Genomic DNA, 13,562 nt, shown 5'->3' with positions numbered 1-13,562 from the left:
CACCATTTACTAAATTTTAAAATGAGCATGGAATCATACATCAGACTTCTTGTGTTGATACACCATAGTAGAATGGTGTGGTTGAACGCAAAAACCACCATTTACTAAAGTTAAATAGGCTTTCCTTCTCCAAATGAATGTGCTAAAGATTTATCGGAGTGATGTTATTCCTACCGCTTGTTATCTCATTAATAGGATCCCCTCATCAGTTCTTCAAAATAAGATACCTCATTCTGTCTTATTTCCTAATGCTCCCCTGTTTGCTTTACCACCTCGTATTTTTGTATGTGTTTGCCTTGCCCATCTTTTTTATCATCAATGTAACAAGTTTGAACCCTATGTAGTTAAGTGTGTCTTTTTGGAATATTCAAAGACTCAACATCAACTGCCTTGTCGTTTACAGGTCCTACTGCCCCCTATACTACTACTATTATTACTCTAGTTGTGCAGCCAGCTTCAAACCTTGATCTACCCATTGCCCTTCGAAAAGGTAAGTGTTCCTGTACAACACACCCTATTAGTCACTTTGTTTCTTATGAGTCATTATCACCTTCTACCCTTCCTTTGTTACATCCCTTTCTACTATCTCTATTCCTAAATCCTTATTAGAGGCCTTGTTTGATCTTGGGTGGACAATTATCGAAGAAGAAATGTTGGCACTTCATCAAAATGGCACATGGGATTTAGTTTCTCTCCTTCTTGTAAACAACCTGCAGGATGTAGATGGGTATACGCAGTGAAATTTAACCCTGATGGTACAATAGATAGACTAAAGCTCATTTAGTTGCTAAAGGGTTTACTCGGACTTATGGTGTAGATTTTGATGAAACTTTTTCTCCAATTGCTAAGATCACCTCTGTCTGTGTGGTTATTTCCTTGGTTGTAACTAATAATCGGCCCTTGCAGTACAAAAGACTTATAGGGAAGCTGAATTACTTGACTATCACCCATCCAGACATTTGTTTTGCAGTGGGTGTTGCAAGTCAATTTATGAGCTCTCCAGGTGTTCCACATCTTGAAGTTGTGTACATAATCGTAGAGTACCTTAAAGGATCACCAGGTATGGGAATCATCTACAAAGACTATGGTCATTTGAGTGTGCCTGGGTTCACAAATGCAAACTAGGATCACCAACGGATAGGAAGTCAACAATAGGGTATTGTATGTTTTTAGGTGGCAATTTTATTTCCTAGAAAGCAAGAAATAGAATGTTGTAGCTAAATCAAGTGCAGAAGGTGAGTATAGAGCCATGAGTCAAGCAACAAGAGAATTAGTGTGGCTTAAGAGTCTTCTTCAAGAAATTGGAATTCCAATGAAAACCCTTATGCACCCGCATTGTGATAATCAAGCCACCATTCATATTGCATCAAATCCAGTTTTTCATGAGAGAACAAAGCATATTGAGTAGACTGCAACTTTGTTAGAGAAAAGATTCAAAGTGGTAATATTGACACACCATTTGTGAACAGGGGTATATTTGTAGTTGACACACCACCATTTATCATAAACAGGGGCATATTTCTAGTTCAGCACTCTTTTATTATTAATATAAAGGTGGGCCAACTGCTTAGAGGGGATTAAGACAGTCTAATCCCTTCTCAAAAACAGATCGGCAGTTTCTCTCGTCTCTCTTCTCTCTTTACTCCTCCTTTCTCCTTTCTTTTCTTGTTTGAATTGCACTATAGCTCTGCATTACCATATTTTCACAATAAATTATGGTGATTTGGATTTTATTTCTTTTGAGAACTCTTGTAACACTTCCTAAGGTTCTTTTTTTCTCCTTTGGTTTCCCCCTAGAATATCTAGAATTCAATGGTTACCAAAATAAATGTACATCATCATCTAGATTCATAAGAAGTAGTTTCTTCTATTGCATTAGTTAAACTACAAAAAAAGTTCATAAAGTATCACAATTAAGTTTGACCTGGATTCCAGAAAGGTATTGGTTCAACAATTCCCCATATTTCTGAGAAAGTCCATGGTCCTCTAGGTGTAACAGCATGCTGTAATGTTTCCAACAAGAAGAAAGTAGCAAGACTCCAGTCTTCAGAATTTCTGCATTTGTTAGCATTGTTAACAGGTGAAGAAACCATGAATGAAGAAAAACATGGATAAAAAATTTAAAAAAAAGCATAAGGTAAAGGAAAGTATTTACAGGACCTGCCTCATCTTCAAGGGAAGCATAATGTTGTTTTATCTCCTGCAACCACTTAAGTACTAGCTCCAATCCTTTTGCATGTAAAGGTCGGCTTTTAGTGTTCCACTGCAGAGCAATATAATAACATTAAAATTGGCATTGTAACAGACTATAATTTGCAACAAACTATTTCCTTTTGTTTAGAATTGCATTTCCAATTGTTTTCCTTTGATGATCCCTGGAGGAGTTGATCAGCCATGGCAAATAGCTCTTCCAGGAAGGACAGGGTTACTGCATCGTGAATTCTTCCTCCTAAAGGATGTGTAAAGCTGAATTTTGATGGAAGTAGTCAGGGAAACCCAGGCCCTTGTGGTATAGGAGGGGTGTTGAGAGATAAGGATAGCAACATTTTAGCCTTATTCTCTGGCCCAGTGAGAATAAGAGGTTCTAATAGGGCTGAGTTACCAGCGGCTTTACAAGGTATTCAAATTGCAAACCAACTTGATGTGGAGAATCCACTAATTGAAGGAGACTCAAAAGTCGTTGTGAGTCGGTTGACAGATCCAGATTCAGTCTATTGGTGCTACAGGGACCTCCTAAAGAAAGCTAACTGGTTAACAAGGAATATGAATGTTAGCTTACATTGGGTGGGCAGGTCAGCAAATGCTTTGTCTGATCATCTTGCTAAACAAAAAGGCAATAGGGAACACCTGTACTGGGCTGCTCTGTAATGTTGTTTATTCTAGTGTTTTGATGTAATTTTCACACTTTATGGGAGACCACACCCAGTGCCCCTTTGGATTGCTTGTAATAGTCTTCATCTTTTGATAATAAAATCATCTTTCAATTATCAAATTAACAGTATTATTTGAACCAATCTTCTATCTGCTGCTCCATGATAAATTAGGAGTATTTCGTTAAAATTGTTAACCAAAATATATAATTTCAAACAAACTTTTCATTCCATTAAATCATCTCTAAAATTCTAATTATGACTTTATATAGACTCAACATAAGAGCTCAGATCTTCCTTTACAGGCTCCAATTTCAACAAGAAAACTGACACAAAACAAGCTTTTAACTGCTTCAGCAAAAAGATCCATAGGTTTTTTGAATAATATATTAAGAATGGGGTCCTAGAAACTACAAGATTTTGGGTTTCTTCCAAGGGGCAACCTAAGATATCCCCTTGGCCAACTCACACTCAAACTTCCTAGAATTGGCACATATCAATCTACTTCCCCCACCCCCCATTTTAACAACAGAAATGCAGCTTTTATCTAAATCGACTTTCAAATTTAATAACTTCTCAAACAAACTTACAAATTCCTAACACCCCTATACCCTATATCCTCACAAACATACTGATGTCGTTTGCAAATTACAAATGGAGCACCACTACCTCCCCATTTCCAATCTTTGATCTTCTATCTAGATCCTTCTATTTTCAAGATTAATTGACTATGTGATATGAGCAGGGCGAAAATATAGAGAATGGATTACTTGGCCTCAAAACCCTTCTTAGCCTTGAAAAAATCTTTCACGTTCCCATTCACCAATACGAAGCAGCAGATAGTTTGGGAGGCAACCCCTACTCCATTAGAAACCATCTAGCCACAAAGCCACATCTTACTAAAACCTCCTCCAAAAATGACCAATCAATGTGATCACAAGTGTCAATAATTACTAAACTCAACTCTGTTAACCCCTTCTCCTTGATGGTTTTTGGAAGAGTTGGTCAGTTTGTCTAATACTTCATCCAAGAAAAACAACATTAAAATAGATTGGTCTCCTCCTCCGGAAGGTGTTGTGAAGTTGAACTTTGATGGAAGCAGTCAGGGTAATCCAGGACTTTTGGGTTTGAGAAATGAGGGCAGTAATATCATTTCTTTCTTTTCAAGGCCAGTGGGAATAGGAGATTCGATTAGGGCTGATTTACAAGGAATCCAGATTGCAAACCAACTTGGGGGGTGGAGAATCTACTAACTAAAGGAGATTCTAAGGTGGTTGTGGGGTGGCTGTTGGATCCAGATTCTGTAATTTGGTGTTATAGGGATCTTCTAAAAAAAGTTACTTGGCTTACAAGGGATATGACAATTAGATTTCAATGGGTGAGCAGATCGGCAAATGTGATGGCAGATTATTTTGCTAAACAAGGGGCTAATTGGGAACAGTTACTTTGGGCTGCTTTGTAATTGCTTAAGCTTTGAAAAGCTGTTATTTTAAAGGAAGGTCACATCTCGCACCTCTCTTTGGGCTGATTGTAAAGCTTTTTCTTCTTCACTTAATAAAAAAAATCATTCAATTATCAAAAAAAAAAAAAAAACTCAACTCAACTCAACTAAGCCATGTTCCAACTAGATGGATCTGTTGATAATATTGTTTGGAGCTTTTTAGCTTATTTGCTTTTAGGTATCATATTAATACATTGTATATAATATTCCATTAGGGAAAATGAAAAAGAAAACCACTATCAAGCAATCAATAGCCCTAAAAGGGAAATATATATTTGTGTAATATATATTTGCAGGGCTCTGTTTGTCATTCAGCAATCAGCACCAAAGAAAAGGCTCTACAGATCTAGCATAAGTTCTAACACATCAAATCTCTTTTCCCAAATTTTTGGTACAATTTGAGCATCAGCTTCAGACTAAGCAATGAAAACAATACCTCCTTCAGACCTCCCTATGATGCCCTAGCAGAACAAGGGATGTTCTAATCCACCCAAATGCTACATACTGTGTCCCTTCCAATTAAAAAATAAAAAAGCGAGAAATCCATGATTTGTTTTAGTTAGTCTATTCCCATTGTTTGTGTATCATTAAACATAAAAACAATAATCCAGTATTAACAATGGGATTAGCACATGAGTCCACCAATTTTGTATACTTACTGCAAGTGTAATATGGACATATGATAGTAAGTAGGACAGATGATAACAAGCTGAGTTGAGAACATACAGCACAGAGTTTTTGAACAAGAATAATGAGTTCGTCAAAATGGTTCCAAAGCAGGAACTCCATTTCCATGCTTTCTGAGGCTTGAGAAAATTTACTAGTTGACATCACTCTCTTGTCAGAGCTAGCAGTAGGAACCAAGGAAATTTGCCAATTTGCTGCATTTGGATCAGATGGTTTTGTTCTACTACTTGAAACCTCAGAACTGGGTGTTTTTTTAATTAATGCTTCAGTAAGAAGTAAGGTGCAATCAGCAGCAGCTACAGAAAGCCGAGTAGGCAACTCAAATCCATTCTGCAATGTGCTACAGACAAGTATTTAAGCATTAGCCTTAGAAGAAACTAAACAATTACCTAAAAAAGAAGAGACTAAACAAATGCAATTTCTTTTCTGATAAGATGGAAGGCACAACGAAAGCAAAATAGTAATAACTCTAATCTGATCAAAATGAAAACATTAACACGAAGAAGTCCTTTTACTCCATAAGAACTCTATCCTAAATCTCAAAAATTCAACTCAATCTGACAGCTGGATTGAGAGAAATTAAATGGCAAGTTCTTCCCAGAACATGGACTATTCTGCAGAGTTATTTTCTCCTGCATTTTCTTCTTGAATTTCTTCTTCTAAGATTTAGGCAATACTTGTTGAAACCCCATTTTCACCAGTGACACCTACGCATTTTGACCTGGCAAGGCAAGTTTGATGAATAGGTTACATTGCCTAGGCAACAAAAATAAGATAATGGATTTTAAGATGTTTTTCTTAAAGGCCATATCGTACCAGAGATGCTTGCCAAGATCTGTTCAGGCTTTGTAACAGAGTTGCTAGAATGAGAAGGAAAGGAAGTCTTTTGGATGGTGTGGCTGGAAAGAAACTCGAGTTTTGAACAGAAGAGCAGTCCTGTGGAGAGAGTATTAATGGAAAAATTGAGGCTCTAAGGCAATGTTTATCAACCTCAGTTTATTTCAAGGAGAAAGAATTCTCATCTTCTTTTTTGGCAGCCAACTTCTTTTGAGGATACTTGTGGTTGTACAGAATCTCATTGTACAGGCACTTATATTTTGCTATACTATTAATACAATCTTCCCATACTAATAATACACACTAGATCTCTTTGAAGTTTGAAGATGATACCATCGTTCTTAGATTTGCTGCTTTGGGAGGACTTCAACATCCTCTTATTCAAGGCTTAGGATTTTGAATATAGATATAAATGTGCAAGTGATCAATCAAATTAGAATTGAGTCAAATATTCAATTACTTAATCGAATTGGAATTTGATTGCTAATTTTAAATATTCATTGAATCTTGTATCAAATTCAAATCAACATTTTTGTAATTGAATTCAAATTCAAATATGGATCAATTCAATTCGAATTCACTCCATTTGCAGGCTTAAATACAAGTGAGTTACATCATCACACATTGATTCCTGGCCCTGGTTCACCCCAATCCAAAAAATTCCTTAACTTCTCCAGCTTTATTTAATGCATCAGCTAGCTGTTGGCACTTTTAAGAATCCACTTGAATGAGGTATTCAAATTTCAGCCCAGCATATGAGCCTTTCTCACTAAAGGCATGACTTCCCAAGGGATTTCCCCCTTATCTTCCATCCAAGTTTTAGTTGTCTCACAGTCCCCTTTTATATATATCACAGTTCACTCTCTCATTTAATTTCTGTCCTTGCATATTGCATTAAGGCCTGCATCTCTGTTTGTAGGGAGTTTGTTACTCCTATAGGGCCTGAAAAACTCAAACAAATGTTGCTGTTGCAGTCTCTAATTACCTGCCAATTTCTGAAGCTCCTGGGTTTCGTAAACTGCACCCATCAAAGTCGAACTCCAGTCTTCGCCTTACAAGTGTTTCCCGTTGTTCTCCTTACTGCGGTTTACCTCTTTGGTAAGCAGCAACTATTTTCCATCCTCTTAATAGGTCATTCATCAATACTCCTTTAAACTCATCACCACCCTTAAGAGTAAAGGGATAGCTTGGAAATCCTTTTGTGGGAAAACCTCCTAAAACCTCAATTATCAAAAAAAGTCCTAAAACCCGATTGGTGGCATCTATATATATTCTTGTTGCAAATCAAAATAAATAAATAAAATGAACTCTATTGACAGATGGACATGAACATTACCAGTAATGTGCCCAAAATCAAAAACCCATACCTCCCACTACATATAATGGATGAAAGACGTGAAATTGTTGGGCAAAGAATCTTGAACAAGGTATTTTGCTTTTCCCGTATTCCTATGTCAGAGAAAACTATGCCACTCAGTAAATATAAGCAGATATAATTTAAGCACCCGGTCAGTGAAGTAAAAATATAGGAAAGACTAATAGAATATATGACATCACCAATATGTAAAACTTTATTCGATGCAACTTCATAATCTAAAAGTCTTGAAATCAGAATACACCATCCAAGCAAAATATAACGGTCCTCCTTCCTTTTTATAATTTCTGCAAGATTACGGGCAAGAACATGGAAAAGAAGTTCATCTTGAAAGAGCCAGTTGAGAAGTATCATAACATGGTTGCCATGCTTTAAACCCTTGTACTTCACTGACTGGAAAGACAATGGAACAAAATAAGAAACAAAAGGTTTTGGTTTCAACATGAAACATAATAGTAGAAATCAAAGTGAACTAACCAGTTTTCTAGATATCAAAGACAATTTGACAACTAGGCCTCAGTAAGCATTTCTATGGTGTTGGTTAGATTTTCCGACGATTCATGGAACTATAATTCATTTTTTCTTTTCTTTTTTAAGGCACTGAAAGGGTATCTTACTAGGTTTTTTTAAGTAATAAAAATAAAATTCATTAAAATATAAGAGGAGTACAATCAAATAAGTAATAGATCAAGCTTAGTAGCTTACTAGCTTGGAGCAATCCGAAGGGGTAATAGATTGAATTTGGTTTTCTAACAGTTCTAGCAAAATCAACCAGTAAATATCCATGGCATGTTAATGATGAATTAACCAGAACCCTGAAGCTGCTCTCTAGGCCTGCTAGTACTTGTGTTAAATATTATTAAAACAAAGAACGTCTCATAAACAGGGGAAAATGAAAGGGTCCATTCCAATTTGCTGCTTATTATGTCTGATTCTACTGTGCTGATCCTTGTTAACTTGAGGTACAGTTGACGATATGGTGGAGCTGACCAAATGAGCGTGACACTTTACATAATGGATTCATCTAATTTCTTTTTCAAATTGGAGTGTGTGTGTGTGTATGTATATATAAAAGATGCTTAAATTCTTCACATTTTCAATCATAGGAACGAGAATCTGATCCAGGGGCTCCATTCTATCAGCAGCATCTCTAACATATTCCCGAAGAAAACGAAGTGACTCCTCCAAAGAACCTGCAAGAATTAGTCTTTTTCACATTCAGACTCAACAACGAGAATAATCTCAGAGAGCATAAGCAAATTCGTAGCAAACAGAGAGATCAACCCGAACCACTGGAACTTCTCTGCGAACTCAAGCCAATACGGGAAATAGCGTCCTCGAGCTTTCTAGGACGAGAACTTAGCAAAATATTCATCGCCCGACCGATGGTCGAGGAAAGCATCCAATTCGTATCTACTTTCCGTATATGTTCTTCCATTGCTGTTGTAAACGAAGAGAGTTCAACTAGCCCTAGCTCGTTAGCTCGTCAAATAGACTATACGAAGGATGAGAGAAATAATTGTGAAGGAAAACCAAATAGAAATTTGGAGAGCTCAAGTTCTGAACATTGTTAAAGAAAACAACCCTCCTTGTTCGATGAAATTTTTCTGAGAGCCTCAGACTCTGGATAGTTCCCGCCAGAGTTAAGACTCTAGACTCTAGAGTTACCATATAAACTCGGGAGAAAAGAAAATAAAAACGTCATTTACTAAAATACCCCTCAGGTTTGTTATTCCCCGGTGAAATATAGCGTGTAAGGTGGCGTTTGATAAATCTGAAATCTGAAAAGTTAAAAAGATATTATTTGTGTTTGAAATTGAAAAATAAGTATAGGTTGTTTTTATAGTTTAGAGGCTTTAAATTCATAAGTTTATTTGTATTTGATTAACCCTTTACCATCTTAAATTTATTGATTTTACTATTTTACCCCTATAATATATTATTTGAAAATATTGAATTCAATTTGTATTATCTCATAAAAAATAATTTTCAACTTCAAAATAATATTGAAATAATACAAATAATAAATAATAAATTAATAATTAAAATTTAATAATTAATAAATTAAATGATTAAATTTTAAAAAATAATTAATGACTAAAAAAATATTAAAATATTTAATAATTTACATAAATATAAATTAAAATAATTTTAAAAAATTAATGAAATAATTAAAAATTACTAGTTAATACAAATAATTAATAATTAATAAATAATACATGTAATATTTAAATAATTAATAATTAGTAAAAATAATATTTAATTAATTATTATTATTATTATTATTAACAGCAACAGGAAGACAAGGGGAGAGAGAGAGAGAGAGAGAGAGAGAGGGAGACGTTGCAACTTGTAGCGGTGGTGATGGGAAGACAAGGGAGAGAAAGGGGTAGGGGTGCCCATGCCAAACCATGGGGTTATTTTTTCAAATCGAATCGATCTGATCGGTTTTTTAAATACCCAATCCAAAATCGAACCGATTCAATTGATGGATTGGTTAATCACAGTTCGGTTTTTCAGTTTTTTTGATGCACTTAAAAAAAAATCTAAAACTATCTGTGGACCAGTGGTTGCTGTCGGTGCTGACCATCTGTTATTCTCTTGTCGATGCCGACTATCAGTTAAAATCATGCATCAAGCCATGATGTTTCTAACAAAGTTATTTTCAGAAGTTGTTGTAGGCTGTTGCAGTGAGAGCTTGAGAGGTGGTGCCTGGCAGAGCCGTAGAAAGGAGAGATGAGAGAGAGAGAGAGACTACAAAGATGGTGGAGTCACAATCGTTGTTGCCGCTTGGTGTTGATGGTTGGTGCAGGCCGCGTGGCGGAGATGACAAGCAATAATTTACTGGTTTAGGTAGGAGAGACTGAGAGAGTGAGAAACAAAGAAGTGATAATTGAGAGAAAAAAAGAGAATCAGGCTGAAAGTTTAGGCTTTTGAAGAGATAGACTAACAATCACCAGTTTGGCAGTCACCGGTTTTAGACTTTTAGCCTTTTTTCTTAGAACATTTTAGTTCGATTTTCAAATAAATAAATAAATAAATAAATAAATAAATAAATATATATATATATATATATATATATATATATATATATATATATATATCAGTCGGTTCAGTTTCGATCAGTTTTCTTGGTCGGTTTGGGTTTTTTTTCTGCTCATATATATATAATGGAGTAGGGGTATTTTTTACTTTAGGAAACATTGAAATGCATTTAAACGCGTTAAGTGATTTAAGATTTGAAAAAACTTTTCAGATCATATTTCATATGCAACACCGAATAAGCATTGCATCTGGAAAGTAGATATTTCAGACTTCAAACGTGTAAAAGGTGCTATCAAACGCCACCTAAGGCCTAAACTTTAATTTATGGACCTATAATTTAACTTATTTACCCCCTTTTTTTTAAATGATTTACTTAATCAACCTTATAGATGAATATAAAATGATGCCTGCTATCTAATTGGGCAATTTTAACAAAAAAAAAAAAAGAAAAAGAAAAATGGATATATCATTTATGTTCCTACTTCCTAGCAAAATGTTTGGCTGCTTTCGTTCTATGTTAAAAAATACCGATATTAGGATGCCTCGTAAATAATTAACTCATGCCATAAACATTTTTTATGTAGACATGGTTACGTTTCTATAAGTGGGGGTAGATAGGTTAGTAGCCTAGTAGGTTCCATGAAAAAAGAAATAAATATACGTTCATCCGTGCAAATTTGTCCATCGAGCAGCGGAAAGTAAGTCTTTTTCATACATGCAAAAAATCATTAATGCATGATGAGGCAATATTGTCCGTTAAATATTATCACCTTTTCTAGATAAAATCAAACAATTTAGGGGTGTGGGGTAATTCTTTGGGTCGAACTAATAGGTTTGGTTTTTACATTCAACTGAACTGAAAACCAAACCGATACAACCGGTTGACCAGTTAACCGATCCGTAAATTGGTTTTTTGGTTTTTTATGCTCTAAAAAAAGGACCGAACCAAGAGGTTCAATTTTTTATTAAACCGAACCGATACAACCGATTAACTAGTCCACCAGTTAACCACGGTTCAGTTTTTCATTTTTTTTTATGCCCTTAAAAAAAAGGGAAAATCACAGTAATTGGGATCGCCATTGTCACCGATATGCATTAGCCTCTAACTTGCAGGGCGAAGCGCCAAAGGCCAAAACCGGAGAGAGAATATGAGAGACGAGAGAGAGAAAGTGAGAGAGGGAGGGAGCAAGCTTCATAGAGATTGAGAGGCGAGAGTGAGAGTTCATAGAGAGACTGAGAAGTGAGAGAGAGAGAGAATTTAGAGAGACCGAGAGCGCGAGAGAGAGGGAGTATGAGAGAGTGAGAGTCTGAGAGAGAGATGGAAAGAAAAAGAAGGCATGCACAGTGGCCAACGGGTGTCAACCTGTTAGACGACTCGTATTGGCAGCCAACAGGTGCCAGATTGGTGAACTTATCTCAGCTCTCAGTTCGGCAGTTTGAACACTCTTAAACTGTCGAACGTTTTTATTTGGTTTTTAAAAAATAAAATATAATATTATATAAAAATATATATCAGTTGGTTCAGTTAACCACTGTTTTTTTTAAATGGTTAACCGAAACCGAACCGAAACTTCCGGTACCCACCAGTTCAGTTAACTGATTTCGGTTTGGTTTCCATCGGTTTTTTGATCAATTCGTTTTTTTTTTTTGTATTTTTTGCTCACACCTATCAAACATTGTACACTTTTATTTGGGAATAAGGCCTTGTTTGGTATTTCCTTATAAAATTGCTTACGATGGTTCTGGCTATTCTTCATAGTAGAATCCCGTTTGGGTTTGTTAAATCCTCAAGATCAATCATTTTTTAATGGAAATTCTCACTATGGTGGTCATTGAATAACAAATAAGTGCGAGAAAACAGCACGCGGAAGAAAGGGCATTCCAATTATTCACAATGCCGTCTTCTTCCTCTCACTCCAACATCCATCTTCTTCCTCCTGTTCTCAATGCTTCAGGTTTGTCATAAAATATATACACCTCCCCATCTGTTTCTAAAAGGACTTAAAAGCTCTCCTATATCTGAATGAGATGCCGTTATCAAAGTTCAAAAAATCATTACGTATCAGCTTGTATTGTCTGATATGCATCGTATCGGGCCCTTTTAATACGTTCTTACAGGGGTTGTATTGGGTCAGGGCCTGGTTAAAAGGACAGCCGGGACTTAAATCAGCTCATCTAAACTAAAATCGGAAAAAAAATTAATGGAAGTAAAAAAAAAAAGAGCCGATACTGGCCAATGCACCCTACCAACGTATCGGCCAGTATCGATACTTTGAACCTTAACCGTTATATTTGACAAGATTGATAAAAACAACATTTTTTATCATTTATTATCCTTCAAAATTTCAATGAGTACCATCACCTTTATCATTTTGAAAAAAGAATGATCATATCATTAACATTTTGGGGTAACTTGATGTGAAATTGGCTATGCTACTTTAAACTGGGAAATCATAACTTTCGATAGAGGGGTGTTTGTTATAAAATGAAATTTTTAGATTTTCCCTATAAAACTATGTAAAAGATTGAATCTAAGTTACTTGGGCTAAAACAATAATGGCAAGAGAAACAACTATAAAAATATATTTGTAGTTTTGACCAACAACAGTTGTTATTACCAAAATATAACATTGTTCATCTACTTCAACCTCCTAATTAAACCACACCGATCCCATCACGTCTCTTTCTATATATCTATTCATTTCTTTCCTCTCCATTATTTTTTTCTTCTTCATTATTCTTTGTCCCATGATTAAACCAAGATGCTATCATTACAATTTACAAACCCAAACCATCAGTCCATTATAGAGAGATAATGTTGGGTTTCAAAATAAAAATAAAAAAGCTTAACGACACAAACTCACATGCAACCAATTCTCAACAAATTCTTGAAAGGGAGGTGTTAGTCCATTTTGAAAATAAAAGGGAAGTCTTAGTATTTAGCATAAATTTAAAGGGAGGTTTAAGTCGTTTTACTCTGGCCTTATTTGGTGTGTTTTTCTGTAAGGTATATTGGTTATTTATAAGTTTGACAGACCACAATTCGGTCTTTTTCCGTTTGGTTCACGATAAATCTAGCCATCAAAAATCGATACACCAAAGAGATGCAAGAAACCCCAAAACAAAGCAATTTTGGAGAAACTCCAAATAGAATTTTTGCGTTTTTTGTTTTAATTCATCTAAACATGCTTTCTATTTTCTAAGAAATAACTATAATTAGAGCCAACCATTTTAACCCTGACCCATT

The 13,562-nt window shown here is 35.4% G+C and overlaps 1 protein-coding gene across 14 annotated transcripts in view; it reads right to left on the bottom strand.

Moving 5' to 3' along the window:
• Positions 1 to 8,915, bottom strand: part of LOC148844759 (ARM repeat superfamily protein) — a 77,556-nt gene extending 68,641 nt beyond the window's left edge. For 4 of the 14 annotated variants that reach the window (XM_088955254.1, XM_088955255.1, XM_088955257.1 and 1 more), the window contains exons 1-7: positions 8,555 to 8,915; positions 8,363 to 8,463; positions 7,453 to 7,663; positions 7,263 to 7,344; positions 5,098 to 5,398; positions 2,161 to 2,263; positions 1,925 to 2,055 (exon numbers count right to left, since the gene is read on the bottom strand). In XM_088955254.1, coding sequence (XP_088811380.1) covers positions 1,925 to 2,055; positions 2,161 to 2,263; positions 5,098 to 5,398; positions 7,263 to 7,344; positions 7,453 to 7,663; positions 8,363 to 8,463; positions 8,555 to 8,708 — 1,083 coding nt within the window. In that variant the 5' untranslated portion in view covers positions 8,709 to 8,915. The remainder of the gene's footprint in view (positions 1 to 1,924; positions 2,056 to 2,160; positions 2,264 to 5,097; positions 5,399 to 7,262; positions 7,345 to 7,452; positions 7,664 to 8,362; positions 8,464 to 8,554) is intronic. The other 10 variants (XM_088955256.1, XM_088955260.1, XM_088955261.1 and 7 more) reach the window with 6 other exon arrangements.
• Positions 8,916 to 13,562: the final 4,647 nt, after the last annotated feature.

Source organism: Nelumbo lutea, chromosome 7, assembly GCF_056320005.1.
Source record: "Nelumbo lutea isolate HS-2025 chromosome 7, American lotus-T2T, whole genome shotgun sequence".
NCBI classification, from domain to species: Eukaryota; Viridiplantae; Streptophyta; class Magnoliopsida; order Proteales; family Nelumbonaceae; genus Nelumbo; species Nelumbo lutea.
Note: the sequence above shows the minus strand (reverse complement) of the source record. Positions and strands in the feature narration are given on the sequence as shown.